Below are 21,759 nucleotides of genomic sequence, written 5' to 3' on the forward strand. Positions count from 1 at the left end.
TACTGTGACCATCAACATGACTCCAGGATGGTGTGTTGCCTCCCTGGTGCCAGGTTCCAGGATGTCACTGAACAGCTGCAGGGCATCGTGAAGGGGGAGGGTGATAAGGCAGAGGTCATGGCACATGTTGGTACCAATGACATAGGTAGAAAGATGGATGAGGTCTTGCATCAAGAATTCAGGGAGTTAGGCTGTAGACTAAAAAGCAAGACCTCTCGGGTTGTAATCTCTGGATTACTCCCGGTGCCACGTGCTAGCGAGTTCAGAATTAGGAGAATAGCGCAGATGAATACGTGGCTTAAGAATTGGTGCAGGAGGGAGGGTTTTAGACTCCTGGATCACTGGGACTGTTTCTGGGGAAGGTGGGACGTGTACAAGCGGGATGGTCTACATCTGAACCAGAGCGGGACTAACACCCTTGCGGGCAGGTTTGCTAGTGCTGTTGGGAGGAGTTTAAACTAATTCGGCAGGGGGAGGGGACACAGAATATTAGCAGAATAGGGACACATCATAATACAGTAAAATAATCAAGTCAGAGGGAATACAGCTGCATTAAGTTTCAAGGGAGTAAGGCAAGGCTGGATGGCCTCTACTTTAATGCCAGGAGTATTACAGATAAAACAGGTGAGTTAAGGGTGAGGATTGACATGTGGAATTGTGACATAGTAGCCATTGAGGGAGGGGCAGGATTGGCAGCTCAACATTCCGGGATATAGAATCTTCAGGCGAGACAGGGCAGGGGGTAAAAGAGGAGGAGGCATTGCATTATTAGTTAAGGAATTAGTTACTGCAGTTAGGAGAGATGATATCTTGGAGTGGGTATTGAATGAAGTTTTGTGGGTAGAGCTTAGGAATAAAAAAGGGGCAACCACATTGTTAGGTGTTTATTATAAACCCCCAGATAGTCAGTGGGAAATTGAGGAGCAAATATGTGCACAATTTGTGGAGGTGGTGTAAAAACAATAACAATAGGGTAATTATATTGGGTGATTTCAACTTTCCCAACATTAATTGAGACAGACATAGTGTTAAGGGCTTGGATGGAGTGGATTTCTTGAAATGTGTACAGGAGAACTTTTTAGGCCAATATGTAGAGGGTCCAACAAGGGACGGCGCAATGCTGGACCTAATTCTGGGAAATGAAGCCAGACAGGTGGCTGAGGTGGTGGTGGGGGAGCATTTTAATGATAGCGACCGCAACATGGTACAATTTAAGTTTGTTATGGACAAAGAAATAGACAAGTTGCAAAAAATGTTTGGATTGGGAGAGAGTGGATTTTAGTAAAATGAGGCAGGATCTGGGCAAGGGAGACTGGGAAGAGCTGCATGTGGGGAAATCTATAGAGGAGCAGTGGGGGGCATTTAAAAAGGAAATGGGGAGGGTACAAGCTCAACATGTTCCCTCTAGGGTGATAGGAAGGAGTAACAAGCCCAGAGAACTATGGATGACCAGAGATATTCAGGATACGATGAGAAGGAAAAGAGAAGCTTTTAGCAGGTACAAGGGAAGCAAATCAGCAGAGGCATTAGTGGAGTACAGAAAGTGCAGGGTGGAGCTTAAGAAAGCAATTAGGAGAGCAAAGAGGGGATATGAGAAAGCTCTGGCTGGTAAAAGTAGGGAAAATCCCAAGATATTCTCTAAGTATATCAATGGGAAGAGGATAATCAGGGAAAGAGTAGGGCCCATTAGGGACTAGGGGTGGATCTATGGGTGAAGCCAGAGGACATCGGTAGAGTGTTGAATGAATACTTCACATCCATCTTCACCCAAGAGAATGAGGATGAAGGTATCGAACTCGGGGAGAGAGACTGCAAGATTCTTGAGCAAATTGATATAGGGAATGACAAGGTATTGGAGGTGTTGGCAGGCTTAAAAGTGGACAAATCTCCAGGTCCGGATGATTTGTGTCCCAGACTGCTGAGCGAGGCAAGGGAGGAGATCGCTGGGGCTCTGACCCAAATTTTTAATTCCTCTCTGGCCACAGGGGAGGTGCCAGAGGACTGGAGAACAGCTAATGTGGTTCCGCTATTTAAGAAGGGTTGTAGAGATAAGCCAGGAAACTATAGACCAGTGAGTCTCACGTCAGTGGTAGGGAAACTATTGGAGAAAATTCTGAAGGAGAGAATCTATCTCCACTTGGAGAGGCAAGATTTGATCAGGAATAGTCAGCATGGCTTTATCAGAGGGAGGTCATGCCTCACAAATTTGATTGAATTTTTTGAGGAGGTGACCAGGTGTGTAGATGAGAGTAGTGCAGTTGATGTAGTTGATATGGATTTCAGCAAAGCCTTTGACAAGGTCCCACATGGGAGACTTATAAAGAAGGCAAATGCACATGGGATACAGGGTAATTTGATAAGGTGGATTCAAAATTGGCTTAGTTGTTGGAGACAGAGGGTGATGACAGAAGGATGCTTCATTGACTGGAAGCCACAGGGATCTGTGTTGGGTCCCTTATTATTTGTCATTTATATAAACGACATAGATGACTATGTGGGGGGTAGGATTAGTAAGTTTGTGGATGACACAAAGATTGGCCGGGTGGTTTACAGTGAGGGTTGAGTGTCTTGGGCTACAGGAAGATATAGACGGGATGGTCAAATGGGCAGATAAGTGGCACTTGGAATTTAATCCTGAAAAGTGTGAGGCGATACACTTTGGAAGGAGTAATTTGGCAAGGAAGTATTCAATGAATGGCATGACACTAGGAAGTTCTGAGGAACAAAGGGACCTTGGTTTGTGTGTCCATAGATCTCTGAAGGCAGAGGGCCATGTTAGTGAGGTGGTGAAAAAGGCATATGGGACACTTGCCTTTATCAATCGAGGCATAGATTACAAAAGTAGGGAGATCATGTTGGAGTTATATAGAACCTTGGTGAGGCCACAGCTGGAATACTGTGTGCAGTTCTGGTCGTCACATTGTCGGAAGGATGTGATTGCACTGGAGGGGGTGCAGAGGAGATTCACCAGGATGTTGCCTGGGATGAAACATTTAAGTTATGAAGAGAGGTTGGATAGACTTGGGTTGTTTTTGTTGGAGCAGAGAAGACTGAGGGGTGACCTGATCAAGGTGTACAAGATTATGAGGAGCATGGACAGGGTGGATAGGGAGCAGCTGTTCCCCTTAGTTGAAGGGTCAGTCACGAGGGGACATACGTTCAAGGTGAGGGGCAGGAGGTTTAAGGGGGATGTGAGGAAAAACCTTTTTACCCAGACGGTGGTGACTGTCTGGAATGCGCTGTCTGGGAGGGTGGTGGAGGCGGGTTGCCTCACGTCCTTTAAGAAGTACCTGGATGAGCACTTGGCACGTCATAACATTCAAGGCTATGGGCCAAGTGCTGGTAAATGGGATTAGGTAGGTAGGTCAGGTGTTTCTCATGTGTCGGTGCAGGCCCGAAGGGCCTCTTCTGCAGTGAGATTCTGTGATTCTGTGATTTTTGTTAAAAGTGCTACATTTGAAGAATTGACCAATAGTTAAAAAAAAAAGTCAGTCTTCTCCGGTCAATCTGATTGTGTCAGTACAAGTGCTAAGCCCAAAATCCAGCACTAATGTTCAAGCATTTACTGAGATTAATGTCGATGAATTGGTTGAAGCAATTGTTTGTTCCTTACCCATTTATATTTAGGCATTAAAACTATTGGATGAGTTGAGATTGAATGATTTCGACGTGGTTTGCCTTGCAAATGAAGGATTCACTGTTCGGGAAGCACGATTTGGCTTGCGAGGCACTGGAGGCGACTTTGAGAAGGCTAAGTTACATATTGAAAAAAGGAGAGAGGTTAGTACTATTACCTCAGGAGAATCTGACAAATGACAGTTTTACATAAAAACAGGCTGAAGAAGTTGACCCTTTTTGAAATCATCGGGGTCAATCTTCACTCCCTCCATCTGTCGTTAATGGTGACAGTCTCAAAATGGGATTAATAGCCTTGCCATCCTGTTAACAAGCCCGATGTTACCAGGTGAAAGGGCTTTTGGTTTATCCTCGGCTTTTTCTATATACCCTTTTCTACCTTTCTTTTTTCAAGTTAGCCACTTCTCCTTTAAAAGCTGATTCCATCACTGTTTCTGCTAGAGCATTCTATATCTCTGCATAAAAACAAGCAAATTCTCTTCATCCCTCTCTTTACTCTTCCAATGGGGTTAATACGTTTTTGCCCTTTAGTTATTAACCAACCATCAAGTAGAAACAGTTTTCCCAGAAATGCCTTATTAAAACCTTCCAAAATTTTACGGCCCTCAATTAGATCTTTTGTTTTCTTTAGTCTCTCCTAATAATCTCTTCATCTCATTCCTAGTACCATCTTAATAACTGTCTTCTGTACCCTCTCAATAGTCTTAAGTCTTAGTCTTAATAACCATATACATCTTTTTAAAAAGAGGTTAGCAAAATGATGCTCCTAGTTTTAAAGATTCGTGTATTTGAATCCCTAAATCCCTCTCTCTCTTTTGAAGTTTTCCCATTTAGACTGTATTATTGGCAAAATCTATTGCCTCGCATTATATTTCATCTGCCATCTAACTGACTAATGTACTAATGTGTTTGTCTTCCCGAAGTCACTTACAGTCCATTTCAGTGGCTTGTCAATAAACCAACTTTTTTTTTTCTTTCATATGATGTGGATGTTGCTGGCATAGACATCATTTGTTGCCCATCTGTAATTGCCCTTGAACTGTACATGTCAGAGGGCAGTTAAGAGTCAGCTGCTTTGCTGTGGGTCTGGAGTCACATGTGGGCCAGACTTGTTAAGGATAGCAGATTTCCTTCTCTAAAGGATATCAGTGAACCAGATGGGTCTTTATGACAATTGATGATAGTTGGCTACCAATCCTGAGACTAGCTTTATATTCCAGATATATTCATTTGAATTTAAATTGCACCAGTTGCTGTGGTGGGATTTGAACCCATGCCCCCAGAGTGTTAGCTTGGGGGCTCTGGATTATTAGCCCAGTGATATTGCCACTAGGCTACCATTTCCCCCCAACTACCTTCTCATTATCTCTCTCAGCCTTTTCTAATTCCACAAATACACACTGAGACAAAAACTGAGACGATTTAAGTGTGTGGAATCACTGGAGGATTTTCTGGTCTATATTTATCAGGTGGAGAAAGGGTTGGGGTCGCTGACTGATCCTTACTTGGCTTGTTTTGCCTGAATGTGATAACCACATTAGGGGCATAATTTAATGCCCTCCCCAAAGCAAGTTTGGAGGTGGGGGAGGGGCATTTAATAGGTTGGCAGGGTACCGGTTGTGGACCCCGCCGCCTTCCCTCTATGCCCTCATTAATTTTGGGGAGGGAAGGCTTGTGGGTGGCCTTTCCAACCCGATGCCAATTGAGCCCCTTGAGAGGGCAATTAAATGCCTACATAAGGGCCTCATCCTTCTGCTGCTGGCATTCAGCAAGTGGCAGGCAGATAGTTGCTATGCGGGAAGCCCAAATAGCAAATCCTGCTGTGTTTGCTTGTGGGTTTCCTGAGGGTGTCCCTTGATATCAGGCACTTAGTGCCCTTTCTTCCAACCTCCAGTAGCCAGGGACCACCTCCCTGTGGCCCCCATCCTGCCCTGGCTCACCTATGGCCTTGGTCCCGTGTTGATCCTGGGACTTGGGGGGTGGGGGGTGCATTGCCAGCAGCTACCACCATTGCTCCAATGGTGCTGACGGCAATGATGAGCTGCTGGCCCCTGGTTGACTACCGGCTCTCAGGGGGCGGGAATTCAGCCCCCAGGGTCCTTGATCCCCCAAGAAAGAGCCGCCACTGGCTACTTAAAGTACCTGACTGGCACTTAATATCGTGGTCCTTCCCCGAAGGAAGTGACATGTGGCTCTCGCTTGCTCTCCGGCCCTCTCGTTTGTGACAATTGAGGCCTTTCGCGTAGTTGTGTGCGCAAACCTAAAAACCACCGTCAATTTTCCTTCACGCTGACTCGGTTTATTGAGTTAAATAAACTTCTGCAGTTCTGAGAGCCACAAGGTCAGCACACATATCAGTTATTCTTCCTGAGTAAAATCAAACAAACTAATCACATTTTACTTCCTGGTTTCAAACAGAGAGCCCAGCAACAAAGGAGAGAAGCAGAAGGAAGAAGGGAGCAACTCACCAGTGGGGCTGAACTGAACAACGCACTACCAGAGACATCTGGCCAGGCAAACCAGGTATAAATAAAAACACAAGAGCAGATACTTCTACAGGTTATACCGAGCAGTAGCGCAATCTATTATCACAGCAGCTTTAACTGGACTGAGATTCTGTGACTGTTTACAATGACAGCAGCTTACATTTATATAGCATCCCTAATGCGAGCAAATGTCCCAAGGTGCTTCACAAGAGCATTTTGAGGCAATAACTAGACAGTGAGCCACATAAAGAAATATTAGGACAAGTGGTCAAAGGCTTGGCCAAAGAGGCAAGTTAAAAGGTGAGCCTTAAAGAAGGAAGGAGAGGTAGTGAGATAGAGAGCAAATTCCAGAGCTTTGGACCTAGGAAGCTGAAGGCATGGCCACCAATGGTGAGGCGATAGAAACTGGAGATGTGCAAGGCACTAGAATTGGAGGAGCACAGAGATTTTGGAGGGTTCCAGGGCTGTAGATGAGTACAGAGATGGGGTGATGTCGCATGTGATATTGAACAGAAATGAGCTTCTTGGGTTGCTGGTGATTCTGTCCACACTAACCAAGGCAGCTTGATTGAAAATAATACTATTGCGAACAGAGGCATTTTAAGCTGAGGCCTTATTTTAGTTCAGATTCCAGGGGTCTGATATTGTGAGCTGGGTTCAACTACTTCAACTGATTGGAAAAAGAATTCCTTCTTTACTCATTAAATCAAATCAAGGAGTTGGGTCACCTGAATCCAAGGAGCCGGTTGACAGTTACAACAAAATTATTTATACCCTTTAGATCAAATGGTTTCCAAAACAATTTGTATCTGTGTTTTTCCAAAGATAGATGCTGGGTTGGCAGTAATGTAAGGTCAATATGCGCTACCTGATTTAGTGTTAGTACAATTGCAAAACTATGATCATCGAACAATATTAGCGTCTGGTGACAGGGGATGGCAAGTGGACAAAGTGTTGGGACAGGCCCAACTCACACAATCGGACCTTCTGTCAAAAGTGCTGGAGTAACATTAAACAAGACTGTGAGCTTCTTCCCTCTGGAGAGATCTGAATGACAAAATGAGAAGTACAGATTATAAAGAGAAACAGATACAGAAATGTAAAAGTAAAATTCACAAATCCTGGAAAATAAGAAAGTAACAAAGAGCAGAAAAAAATACAAACAAAGGACAACAAAACAGATAGTAAGAATGATGAAAAGGGAGGATGAAAAGAAACTTGGAAGAGATATCAAAATCCACACGATTTTTTTACAATTCTTTTAGGAAAAAGAACATTTAGGAGTGAAGCGGGCCCCTTGAAAACTGAAAACAGTGATACTGACAGTGAAAATAAGAAAAAGGCAGACATACAGAATAATTACTATGTTTACTGAAGAGGAAAAGGTTAGCATACCAGGCACCCAAGGAGATTAATACTAAATACAGAACAGGGCCTCACCAATGTAAGCAAAATAATAACAATGGAGAAAAATAATGGTATTAAAGAGTGACAATTCCCCAGGACCAGATGGTTTCCATCCCAGGATTTTAAAGGAAGTAGGTGAGGTTTTTTTATGCATCGTTGGCTAGGCCAGCATTTATTGCCCATCCCTAATTGCCCTCGAGAAGGTGTTGGTGAGCTGCCTTCTTGAACCGCTGCAGTTCCTGTGGTACAGGTACACCTACAGTGCAGTATAGTAACCCCCAGGATGTTGACAGTGGGGGATTCAGTGATGGTAATGCCATTGAATGTCAAGGGATGATGGTTAGATTCTCTCATTTGAGATGGTGATTGCCTGGCACTTGTGTGGTGTGAATGTTACTTACCATTTGTCAGCCCCAGACTGGATATTGTCCAGGTCTTGCTACATTTGGACATGGACATGGACGCAAATGATGCTGAACATTGTGCGATCTTCAGCGAACATCCCCACTTCTGACCTTATGATGGAAGGAAGGTCATTGATGAAGCAGCTGAAGATGGTTGAGCTGAGGACATAATGCAACTGCCCTTGCTATAATCTCTCTCAATTCTCTTGACTGCAATTCTTTAGATTAGAAAACTGCACATATCATTCCGCTATTTACGAAAGGCGAAAGCAGGAATCCAGGGCATTATAAACCTGTTGGCCTAACACTTCTAATTGGGATAAAAGCAAAATACTGCAGGTGCTGGAAATCTGAAACAAAATCAGAAAATGCTGGAGAAACTCAGCAGGTCAAACAGCATCTGTGGAGAGAAAAAAAACAGAGTTAACATTTCGAGTCCTTATGACTCTTCTTCAGAGCTAAAGAGAGGTAAAAATGAAATGAAATTTATACTGTTTAAGGGGAGTGGAGCAGGTGATGCTGGATAGAAAGCCTGTGATAGGTGGAGGCAAAGGAGAGATTGCCAGTTCTTTCCAGAGTGCCTACCCTTGTCCTGCCATTATCACATTCTGCTTTCTGACCTTAATGCCACCACCAGCACCTCCTTTAGCCAGTATCACTATCATTAACACCCCTTTGTCCTTTTCTCTAATCGGGAAATTGCTATAGTTTATAAATAAGGATGAAGTGTCTAAATGCCATGAGAATTTTCAGCTGATCAGAGATAGCCAGAATGGATTTGTACAGGGAAGGTCATGTCTGATGAACCTGATTGAATTTTTGGAAGAAGTGACTAAAATAGCAGACAGGAGAATGTATATGGCTGTTGTTTATATGGACTTCAGAGGGCCCTTGATAGAGTCACTCTTAAGAGGCTGCCAGCTAAAGTTAAAGCCCATGGAATTGAAGGTATTATATTATTAGCCTGGTTAGGAAATTGGCTGTGCTGCCAGAGACAGAGTATGGATAATAAGCAGGTACTCCTAATTGGCAGGATATCACAAGGATCTGCGTTGGGGGCTCAACTATTCACTATTTATTAATGATGGGATAAAAAATCGCAAAGGGCAGAATTTTACGGTAGCGGGATTTTGCGTTCCCGCCAAAGTCAATGGGGTTTATATGGCTCGCCGCATTTTACAGTCCCGTCCCCACCGAAACAGGGCCATAAAATTCTGCCCGTAGCCATGTTTGATGATGACAGAGAGATAGGCAGCATTGATAGCAGTGTAGGTAGAAGCATAAAATTATAACAAGATATTGGCAGATTAAGTGAATGGGCAAACTGTGGCAAATGGATTTCAGTGCAAGAATATGTGAGGTAATATATTTTGAACCTAAAAGTACAGCGGACTTACTAAACGCTGAGAAGTTAGGATCAGTGGAGATCCAAAGGCCTGACAGATCTTAAAATGACACAAACAGGTGCAGAAAATAATCAGAAAGGCTAATGGAATGCTGGCCTTTATATCTAGAAGGCTAGAATATAAAGGGTAGAAGTCATACTGGAACTATACACAGCCCTAGATAGACCACACCTGGAGTACAGCGAGCAATTCTGGGCACCAAACCTTAGGAAAGATATATTGACCTTGGAATGAGTGTAGCATAGATTTCCCAAACAGTACCCAGACTCGAAGAGTTTGTTTTCTTCTTTCACAGGATGTACATGTCATTGGCAAGACCACCATTTCGTGCTCATCCCTAATTGCCCTTGGGAAGGTGATGGTGAGCCTTTTGGACTGTTGCAGTCCATCTGTAGGTACACCCACAGTGCAAAAGACAAGGCTGAAGCATTTGCTACAATCTTCAGCCAGAAGTGCCGAGTGGATGATTCATCTTGTCCTCCTCCGCAGGTCCCCAGCGTCACAGAGGCCAGTCTTCAGCCAATTCGATTCACCACACGTGATATCAAGAAACGGCTGAAGGTACTGGATAGTGCAAAGGCTATGGGGTCTGACAATATTCTGGCAATAGTACTAAAGACTTGTGCTCCAGAACTTGCCGTGCCCCTAACCAAACTGCAATACAGCTACAACACTGGCATCTATCCAGCAGTACAGTAGCAGTAGTGTGTACTATCTACAAGATATACTGCAGGAATTCACCAAGGCTCCTTAGACAGCACCTTCCAAATCCACAACCACTACCATCTAGAAGGACAAGGACAGCAGATACATGGGAACACCACCACTTGGAAATTCCCCTCCAAGTATAGCTGTTCCTTCACTGTCGCTGGGTCAAAATCCTTGGAACGCCTTTCCTAACAGCACTGTGGGTGTACCTACACCACATGGACTGCAGCAGTTCAAGAATGCAGCTCACCACCACCTTCTCAAGTGCAACTAGGGGTAGGCAATACATGCTGGCCCAGCCAGCGAAGCTCATATCCTGTGAATGAATAAAAAAGAAAAGTGCTATTCGGAAGGGAGTTCCAGGATTTTGGCCCAGTGATAATGAAGTTCCAAGTCAGGATGGTATGTAGCTTGGAGGGGTACTTGCATGTGGTGATTTTCCCATGAGTCCACTGCCGTTGCCCTTCTAGGCGGTAGAGGTTGCAGGTTTGGAAGGTGCTGTCGAAGGAAGCTTGGTGAGTTGCTGTAGTGTATTTTATTATTGGTGTACACTGCTGGGTGGATGGGATGTCAATCAAATGGGCTGCTTTGTCCTGGATTGTGTTGAGCTTCTTGAGAGCTGCACTCATCCAGGCAAATGGAGAGTATTGCATCACACTTATGACTTGTGTCTTGTCGATGATGGACTGGCTTTGGGGAATCAAGAGGTGAGTTACTCGTCGCACAAGTCCCAGCCTCTGGCCTGCTCTTGTATCCACAGTATTTATATGGTATCCCCCAGGGTATTGATAGTGGGGCATTCAATGATGGCAATGCCATTGAATGTCAAGGGAGTTGGTTAGATTCTCTCTTGCTGGAGATGCTCATTGCCTGGACAACATTAAGGCTTAGGCTGATAAGTGGCAAGTAAAATTGGCGTGAATGTTACTTGCCACTTATCAGCCCAAGCCTGAATGTTGTCCAGGTCTTGCTGCATGTGAACATGGACTGCTTCTGTGTCTGAGGAGTCATGAACAGTGCTGAACATTGTGCAATTATCAGCAAACATCCCCACTTCTGACCTTATGATAGAGGGAAGACCATTCATAAATTACAAGAGATTACAGAAGCTTGGGTTGCATTCCTTGGAATTTAGAAAGTTAAGGGATGATTTGATTGAAGTTTTCAAGATGTTAAGTGGACCAGGTAGAGTTGATACAAACAATTTCCGCTGTTTGTGGAATCTAAGACTCGGAGCACAGTTGAAAAACCAGAACCAGACCTTTCAGGGGTGAAATATGGGCCCAGATCTCCCAGTCTCTGGATTGTTGGAGACTGGATATAACCCTACCTGCTCAAAAGATGCTGTGGTGGACCCCTCGGAAGTCCCAACACACTGAATCTGTGGCAATTGTCCAAGATGTTTGAACTTCTGATGGGTAACTCCATTTTCCCCCGGGACCCTCGATAAAACTCTCCAGCTCTGAGGTAGAGTTGGAGTCTTCAGAGAGTTCTGACTTACTTACCTGGGTAGTTACCCAAGAAATGTTAGACTGAAAAATCCTATCAAGCTCCAGGGTACCTATACAACTGAACCCCTCCAACTCCCTCCTCGACCCCAACTAACCACACTGACCACCCGACTTCTCCCAGACCCGACCTAACTACCTCCCACAACTGACTCTCCCCCAACACCCAGACACAACCCCGACCCCCCAACACCCTCCACCCGACCTGACTAGCCCCCGACACCCGACTCCCCCCACACTAACCCACAACTCAACCTAACTACTGCTCACCACCTGACTCCCCCCAACATCCTGACCCGACCTGTCTAGACTCGCACCCGACTGCCTTCGATACTCCATCCCCCCTCCAACCCTGCCCAACCCGACCTAAGCACCCTCACCCAGCTGCCACCCTACCGAGCTGCCACCTGACCCATCTAACACCCTACCAAGCTGCCACCCTACCACCCTACCAAGCTGCCACCCTACCCATCTAACACCCTACCAAGCTGCCACCCTACCACCCTACCAAGCTGCCACCCTACCCATCTAACACCCTACCGAGCTGCCACCCTACCACCCTACCAAGCTGCCACCCTACCCATCTAACACCCTACCGAGCTGCCACCCTACCACCCTACCGAGCTGCCACCCTATCCATCTAACACCCTACCGAGCTGCCACCCTACCACCCTACCGAGCTGCCACCCTACCCATCTAACACCCTACCGAGCTGCCACCCTACCACCCTACCGAGCTGCCACCCTACCCATCTAACATACTACCCAGCTTTCGCCCTACCACCCTATCAAGCTGCCACCCTACCATCCTACCGAGCTGCCACCCTACCCATCTAACACACTACCACACTACCAGCTGCCATCCTACCCACTTACCTCACCCACACTACCCACTTACACACCTATACATTTACCCCTTCACTCATACACTCATTCAGTAACACAATGGGAAGCTTTAGGACCATTAAGCTCTTACTTACCAGAATATGGCAGCTAGTGCCGTAAAAAGGACTGTGGCTTCTGCACAGATTCCCTCTGTTGTTGTCTGCGAGGTTTCCTGCACTGACTGAGTTCTGCAGGCTCCTCAATTGGAAGACTGGCCCGAAAAATCGAAGGAAGGTAAATGGATAGTCCTTTGTCTGGTCAGGGTCAGAAGCAGGCATTCCCATCCTAATTGGAAGATTTGGGCCTGAAGGAAACACTCTTACACACAAAAAGGTGTTAGAAACATAGAAACATAGAAAATAGGATCAGGAGTAGGCCATTCGGCCCTTCGAGCCTGCTCCGCCATTCATTATGATCATGGCTGATCATCCAACTCAATAGCCAGCTCCCTGCTTTCTCCCCATATCCTTTGATCCCTTTCGCCCCAAGAGTTATATCTAACTCCTTCTTGAAAACATACAATGTTTTGGCCTCAACTACTTTCTGTGGTAGCGAATTCCACAGGCTCACCCCTCTCTGGGTGAAGAAATTTCTCCTCATCTCAGCCCTAAATAATCTACCCCATATCCTAAGACTGTGACCCCTGGTTCTGGACTCCCCCACCATCGGGAACATCCTTCCTGCATCTACCCTGTCTAGTCCTGTTAGAATTTCATAGGTTTCTATGAGATCCCCCCTCATTCTTCTGAACTCCAGCGAATATAATCCTAACCAACTCAATCTCTCCTCATATGTCGGTCCTGCCATCCCAGGAATCAGTCTGGTAAACCTTCGCTGCACTCCCTCTATAGCAAGTACATCCTTCCTCAGATAAGGAGACCAAAACTGCACACAATATTCCAGGTGTGGTCTCACCAAGGCCCTGTACAATTGCAGCAAGACATCCCTGTTCCTGTACTCGAATCCTCTGGCTATGAAGGCCAACATACCATTTGCCTTCTTTACCGCCTGCTGCACCTGCATGCTTACCTTCAGCGACTGGTGTACGAGGACACCCAGGTCTCGTTGCACATTCCCCTCTCTCAATTTATAGCCTTTCAGATAATAATCTGCCTTCCTGTTTTTGCTACCAAAGTGGATAACCTCACATTTATCCACATTATACTGCATCTGCCATGCATTTGCCCACTCACTCAGCTTGTCCAAATCACACTGAAGCATCTCTGCATCCTCCTCACAGCTCACTGCAAATTTGGAGATATTACATTTAGCTCCCTCATCTAAATCATTAATATATTTTGTGAATAGCTGGGGTCCCAGCACCAATCCCTGCGGTACCCCACTAGTCACTGCCTGCCATTCGGAAAAAGACCCGTTTATTCCTACTCTTGGTTTCCTGTCTGCCAACCAGTTTTCTATCCATCTCAATACACTACCCCAAATCCCATGCGCTTTAATTTTACACACCAATCTCTTATGTGGGACTTTGTCGAAAGCCTTCTGAAAGTCCAAATAAACCACATCCACTGGCTCCCCCTCATCAACTCTACTAGTTACATCCTCAAAAAATTCCAGTAGATTTGTCAAGCATGATTTCCCTTTCATAAATCCATGCTGACTCTGTCCGATTCTGCCGCTGTTTTCCAAGTGCTCAGCTATTAAATCTTTTATAATGGACTCCAGAATTTTCCCCACTACCGACGTCAGGCTGACTGGTCTATAATTCCCCGTTTTCTCTCTACCTCCCTTTTTAAATAGTGGGGTTACATTAGCTACCTTCCAATCTGTAGGAACTGTTCCAGAGTCTGTAGAATCTCGGAAGATGACCACCAATGCATCCGCTATTTTTAGGGCCACTTGCTTAAGTACTCTGGGATGAGAATTATCAGGCCCTGGGGATTTCAATCCCATCAATTTCTCCAGCACCATTTCCATACTAATACTGATTGCTTTCAGTTCCTCCCTCTCACTAAACCCTGTGTTCTCCAACATTTCTGGTATGTTATTGGTGTCGTTCTTTGTGAAGACAGAACCAAAGTATGTATTTAGTTGGTCAGCCATTTCTTTGTTCTTTAGAGGTTTGGATCTCTTTTCTGTAAATGGCAATTGACATGAGATTAATTGTTCATTTTAAATCTGAGGTTGATAGATTTCTTTTAACCAAAGGCATTAAGGGATAGGGGTCAAAGGTGAGTATATGGAGTTAGGCCACAGATCAGCCGTAATCTCATTGAATTGCTGAGCAGACTCGAGGTACTAAATGGCCTCCTCCTGTTCCTATGTTACCATGTTCCTAAAATGAGAAATAACATTAATACTCTTCAGGCATTAACTTTAAAACCTCTTGTTATTGCAGTTTTCTAAATGTATGTTTTGTGACAATGCCTAGGTTTCACCTCCAAATGCAAATCCCTTGTCATCTGCTGATACAGTAACACAATCGAGTCCATCAGTCACATCGTCCCCTACCTTTCCGACTACAGGTAAGAAAGAAAACTTTAAAAGATAATTCTGCAATACCTCCAATCTGGCTGTAACTAAGACCTTTGCATAGTTCTGCTTTTAAATTGCCTTTGCCCTAGCAAGACCCATGAATACATGGACCTGAAATCAATTCGGTTTTTTGACTTCAGATTCCACACTGATGGCATAATACCTGCCTCATAGGAATTATGGGATTATACCCGAGGAGCTCCATCTTTTTTTTATTCATTTATGGGATGTGGGTATCGCCGGCTGGGCCATCATTTATTGCCCATCCCTAGTTGCCCTTGAGAAGTTTGGTGGTGAGGTGAGCTGCCTTCTTGAATCACTGCAGTCCATGTATCATACACAGTGCTGTTAGGGAGGGAGTTCCAGGATTTTGACCCAGCGACAGTGAAGGAACAGCGATATATTTCCAAGTCAGGAATGTGAGTGGCTTGGAGGGGAATTTCCAGGTGGTGGTGTTCCCATCAATCTGCTGCCCTTGTCCTTCAAGATGGTAGTGATAGTGGGTTTAGAAGGTCACTTCTTCTGTCACCTTTGAGCCTTAAGTGTGTTTCTGCAGGGCATCTTGTAGATGGTACACACTGCTGCTACTGTGTGTCGGTGGTAGAGGGAGTGAATGTTTGTGGATGGGGTGCCAATCACATGAGCTGCTTTGTCCTGGATAGTGTCAAGCTTCTTGAGCGTTGTGGGAGCTGCACTCATCCAGGCAAGGGGGGAGTGTTCCATCACACTCCTGACTTCTGCCTTGTAGATGGTGGACAGGCTTTGGGGAGCCAGGAGGTGAGTTACTTGTCGCAGGATTCCTAGCCTCTGACCTTCTCTTGTAGCTACAGTATTTATATGGCTAGTCCAGTTCAGTTTCTGGTCAATGGTAATCCCCAGGATGTTGATCGTGGGGGATTCAGTGATGGTAAAGCCATCAGGTGTATTTTGTGCTTATTTTCCTAAACTGGATGGATGGCAGACTCAGTAAACTCCTCGGCAGAAATAGTGCAAAGCCCACATGCCCTAATACTCAGCCTGTGCAGGCACTAGAGCCCAAGAGGACTTGACTCAGCCGCAACTTTTATTAAGCATATTCAAATTCAGTACTGGACACATTTAAAGGAAGGCAAGATAACAAGATGAGGGAGAAAGTAATAGGAGTTACGCTATATATGTTACATGTTTGACTCCTTTGTTCTGCTAAAGCCAAATCTCTCTCTGTTTATGCATCTTGTTCCTCACATTTTGAGAGCACACTCTAGGTTTGAACTTCAGTTCAGTATGAAGAGGCCCAGTCTTTCGGGATGACAGGTTAAATCGAGGCCCTGTGTGCCTTCTCCCATGACATTATTTGAAGAAAGGCTGGAGAGTTCTCCCCACTATTCTGACCAATCTTTATCCCTCAACCAACATTTAGAAAACAGGTGGTTTGGCCTTTATCACATTGCTATTTCTGGGATCCTGTTTCTGGGACCTTGCTGTGCATAAATTGTTTACCACATTTCCCTACAGTTACTACCCTTCTGAAAATACTTCATTGGCTGCAAAGCACTATGGGATGATTGGAGGATGCGGAAGACGTTATATAAATGCAAGTCCCCCTGTCTTTCTTTAATACTTGGGTTTAATATACTTGTTTCTTTATTATCAGATGCTGAAAGCAGCTCCAACGATGATGAGATTCTTAAAGAAATCTTGTCATTACTGCCTGAGGATGATGATGACTATATCGATACGACCTTGGAGGACGAGGAAGCCATTATCTGTGAATATTTGGCCAAGCTCAATAAAAATGCCAAGAAGCCTGAAGAGGAGGCTCCACCTGCCCCAAGGGAGGAAAAGGTTAATATGAAGATTGATATTCCTCCAAAAGATACAGAGGCCTAAATCAACCCAAGAGACCTCCCCTGGCCCATGTTGACTCCAATGACCAACAGTTCCCCTATTTTCTGTCTGCTGTGCATGGCCACGCACATGTACATCTTAAAGAGAATGTTGCTTCCATGTTGCCTGTTTGTTCCCTGCGCTGTGTTATGCTCACCTGCTCACCCCTGGACAAACCTGATCCCAGAGTGGAACACAGCTTGATAGATCCTAACTTTTAATTTGTTTGTTCAGATATGCGGAGAGTAGCTACTGAACAGTCACAGGAGTCAGCTAATGAACTTTTAACAAAATGTAAAATATTTATTAAACAAGAAAAGATGAGCTATATTACAATAGTCCTTAACCCACACACGTATATGTTTCCAGATATATACAGATTTGTAAGGATAACACAAGTTACAAAAGTTATCTTATACTCTAATGTCCACAGTAAGTACGCAGTCCATGTACTAATAGATACCCTGTGGTCAGACACACAACACTCTGAAACCAAGAGACTGATGCCACCTCAACCTGATGCTATGGATCTCTCCTCAACTCCCCCCAGATGCTTGTCTCACAGTGAGCCAACTCACTGCACTCCGTCTTATACACGAGGGTTTCCAATCTCCACTCCGCAAAACCTTGCCTTGGAATCTTCTTACAAACCGATACTTTTTCTCGGAAACCTTCTGCAAGGGTTCACCTCCAGGATTTCAAACTCTCCTTCTGATGTTCCTTTCCCCTGGGTCACCACATGCATTCAAGCTGCCTTCTCTGTACTCTCTCCCACGGACTCAGCTGTCAACAATACCATGCTCCACATAGCAAAGAGCTGCAGACCTTCAATCGTCTCTTTGGACCTTCTTGCCTCTTGAAAGCTGTTCTCACTTTAAATCTGCTTTCTGCAGCTTTTGTCTCTTTAAATCCGAAGCTTGGTACCTTTCTCTCTGCCCCTCACTCTTAACTTCATTAACAGGACCTTTTCCAGGTTTCTGTCCTTCCTTTGACTGTGGGCTGCTTTGCCCTTTGGTCTTCTTGGGACTTTCCTCTGTTCCTATCTCACTTCTTTGTCCTTGGGATCTTTTGGTTCTTTTGGGAAATCTGCAGCTCCCACTCCCAATGTCCAGTCTCTCTGGGGCCTTGGCTTCAAACTGAACTTAAAACTGCTGTTTCTTTAGTTTTTGTGCGTGTGTCTGTTGGAGGGACCTGCCTCTCTGGACCCCTATTGTTAGGCAACAGCACTGTCCTTCTACTCTTGTTTGCTTACCTTAGCTTATGATCGTAAAACTCTCATTAGAAATGCAAGCACCCTTTTAAAGTGAAACTAAAACTCAATTTGACCTTTCTTAACATACATACAGAAATACAAATCAAACTTAAATTTTAAAGCTAAAACTCATTCCTAACACCTACATATACCAATATAATTTACTTAAACTATCTCTATTTCCTAACAACTGCACATTCCCAATTGCTGTGTGGTCACTCAGTCAAGGAGCTTAAGGGGAACATTGCCGATGACCAACCAAAATTCGCGAACCCAAACATCATCGAGACCCCACACAATTCTGAGTAACTAGAAACATGATAGGAGTCCAATGAAGGGATTACAAGCAACTTTAGATCTTAAACTCCCTCCCCCCATCCCCACCCCGTTTCTTCCCCCTCCCTTTTGTTTTTTTCAATAATTTATATAGATTTTTCTTTTCCCACCTATTTCCATTATTTTTAAATCTACAACTAATACCTTGTCAGTCTTTCCACCCCACCCCCACTAGAGCTGTACCTTGAGTGTCCTGCCATCCATTCTTAATTAGCAATTTTCTTAGATAATATCACCACCTTCAACACCTCTTTGATCCTTTTGTCTGTGACATCTTTTGATTATCTGCTCCTATCCCTGCTTGCTTGTCCCTACAACCACCCCACCCTCAACTTCTCTCCCCCCGCCCCCCACCTTAAACCAGCTTATATTTCACCCCTCTCCTAACTACACTCAGTTCTGTTGAAGGGTCATGTGGACTCGAAACGTCAACTCTTTTCTTCTCCACCGATGCTGCCAGACCAGCTGAGTTTTTCCAGGTAATTCTGTTTTTGTTTTGAAGTAGACATTAATGGCTTAACCAATAGCGCTGACTCAAGAGATGACAACTTTTTGAAATTATTCATTCATGGGATATCAGTGTTGCTGGCTGGGCCAGCATTTATTGCCCATCCCTAGTTGCCCTTGAGAAGGTGATGGCGAGCTGCCTTCTTGAACTGCTGCAGTCCATATGGTTTAGGCACACCCACATTGCTGTTATGGGGAGTTCCAGGATTTTAATTCAGAGACAGTGAAGGAACGACGATATAGTTCCAAGGGAGGATGATGTGTGGCTTGGAGGGGAACTTGCAGGTGGCGGTGTTATCATGCATCTGCTGCCCTTGTCCTCCTAGGTGTTAGAGGTCGCTGGTGCTGTTGATGGGGCCTTGGTGAGTTGCTCCAGTGCATCTTGTAGATGGTATCCGCTGCTGTCACTCTGCATCGGTGGTGGAGGAAGTAAATTTTTAAGATCGTGTTTGTGGTGTTGATCAAGCAGGCTGCTTTTCCCTGGATGGTGACAAGCTTCTTGAGTGTTTTTGAAGTTGCACTCACCCAGGCAAGTGAAGAGTATTCCATCATACTCCTGACTTGCACCTTATAGATGTTGGACAAGCTTTTGGAAGCCAGGAGGTGAGTACTCGACACAGAATTCCCAGCCCCTGATTTTCTCTTGTAGCCACAGTATTTATATGGCTGGTTCAGTTTCTGGTCAATTTTAACCCCCAGCGTATTGATAATGGGATTTCAGGGATGGTAATGCTATTGAATGCCGAGGGGAGTTGGTTAGATTCTCTCTTGTTGGAGGTGGTCATTGTAGTATTAGGATTGTAAGGGTTAATGTGGGACTGTGTAAATAGCAACTCCCAAAATGATGATGTAAGAGAACACATGACTAGGAGAGAAGGAGAACGTTCATGGCTTCAGCAGTGTAACACCTAGTCATGGATAGCTGTACATTGTTCAGTTATATAAAATAAACCAGTTGTTTATAAGATAGGATGGTTAAGAAGGCATTTGGGATAATTGCCTTTATTAACTGAGGCATAGAATATAAGAGCAGGGAAGTTAAAGAGGAGATGTTATGCTCTCCAATCCCGCAACAGCCACAGAGACTCAGGCTTCCTTTTAACTGGTTTTATTCAAGCATACGCAAGGGAGCTGCAATCATTCCTAAGAATGAAGATCCAGCTCCCAGACTGATTACATTTCATTAGTTTTGTATTTTTTCTTATCATAACACATTTGAATACATTTGAATACATCCAATTGGTAACCGACACATCAATTCCATATTATCTTCTTTAGCCAGAGAGTGGTGAATCTGTGGAATTCATTGCCACAGAAGGCTGTAGAGGCCAGGTCATTGAGTGTATTTAAGGCCGAGATAGATAGGTTCTTGATTGGTAAGGGGATCAAAGCTTACAGGGAGAAGGTGGGAGAATGGGGTTGAGAAACTTATCAGCCATGATTGAATGGCGGAGCAGACTCGATGAGCCGATTGGCCTAATTTCTACTCCTATGTCTTATGGTCTTATTATCTCTATCCTATTGAGTACATAAGCATGTGATTTCGCTAGCCAAATATAGCTAAAGCATATATACATAATTATACTATCCAATCAAAATTAAAACAAGGACCTTGGTCCTTACAACTCAAGACTGTTTGTGTTTCATCAAAGCCCCTTCTTTGTCCATTGTTCATCTTCCCATATCTAAGCTAAAACCATCTGCCCCTTCCCTTTCTGAGAGAGGAGTACACTTAATCTAATTTTATGCCATGTTTTATCTCCAGTCTAGCTCTCAAGGCTTCACCGCATCATTGCACCACTTGAATTGCTCTGCCTGACAGAGGCTGTCCCCCCTGTTACTGGACATTAGCTCATCTCTTGACTTCTGTGTAAATCACACAAAAACTCAAAGCAATGTCCATCTGGTTATCCTCAACTGTTAATATTTTTAGCATCAGTGGCTGCCTGGAGATTTTAGGGGTTTTTCAGTAAATTCTTACTGTATTCTCTTTTAGCATTTTTAATTTCACCCTAACAGTCCCCCCTTTTGGCCCTTGGCAAAGCCATGCCTTAAGTTGAGAATTCCTCTTCTGGTCCTTCGGGTGGCCAGTCGTCCAGACCACCAGAGGCATTCTAAACCACCTGGTTGTATAATCTAACTTTCCCTTCCCTTGTCTTCTCCCTTGGAGTATGCATAGGTTGGGGGACTGATGCACACCATTGGTTTACTGCTGCCTGTGCCTGGAGAGACCCTCTCCAGGTTTTCCGTTGATGGCTACAGAGTCCGATAGCCCATACGAGAATAATTCCTGAGGCTATCGTCATGCCCATTCTAAATATCTCCCACCAATTTATTAATCTTCCGGTCGTAGCATAGGAAGTAGCTGATTGGGCTAACCTCCTGGCCGATTGGTGGCTAAATCCACTTGCACACGTCCCCTCGCAATTTGCTCCCTAAAAGCTTCTACATACAATTGAGCTATTCTTGTGGCTTCCTGCCTGGCTAGGCGTGCTATTCTGACAGGATTTGGTCCACGAACACTGTATCATCCCACCAAGGGCTAAACATGTATCCTGTGGTTCTGCCTGGCAAATGGAAGTCCCCTATGATAAAGGAATTGGTCACCTGTAGGCAGAAACTCGAGTTGGTGGAACAAATTAAGCCCCCATAAAGGAACTGTGCCTCATAAGTCATGAAGCACCATTGAGTCAAGGACACCTGAATTACCTTAAATGCTTCCTGAATTGGTAAAGTGGTGAATGTGACTTTACTAATATTTGTAGATACCTCCAGCATTTGACATAAGCACACAATGTAATTCCTTGATTCTGTACAACAATCTCTAGTGCTCATCAATACTTTCACGTATGAGGTATACTCATGT

The 21,759-nt window shown here is 44.6% G+C and overlaps 1 protein-coding gene across 1 annotated transcript in view; it reads left to right on the top strand.

Moving 5' to 3' along the window:
- LOC144676467 (NEDD8 ultimate buster 1-like) overlaps positions 1 to 21,759 on the top strand; it is an 85,462-nt gene that overhangs the window by 52,270 nt on the left and 11,433 nt on the right. Inside the window, exons 10-13 of the mRNA XM_078536887.1 lie at positions 3,628 to 3,780; positions 6,055 to 6,159; positions 14,829 to 14,922; positions 16,566 to 16,756. Coding sequence (XP_078393013.1) covers positions 3,628 to 3,780; positions 6,055 to 6,159; positions 14,829 to 14,922; positions 16,566 to 16,756 — 543 coding nt within the window. The remainder of the gene's footprint in view (positions 1 to 3,627; positions 3,781 to 6,054; positions 6,160 to 14,828; positions 14,923 to 16,565; positions 16,757 to 21,759) is intronic.

Source organism: Cetorhinus maximus, chromosome 3 (assembly GCF_964194155.1).
Source record: "Cetorhinus maximus chromosome 3, sCetMax3.hap1.1, whole genome shotgun sequence".
NCBI lineage: Eukaryota > Metazoa > Chordata > Chondrichthyes > Lamniformes > Cetorhinidae > Cetorhinus > Cetorhinus maximus.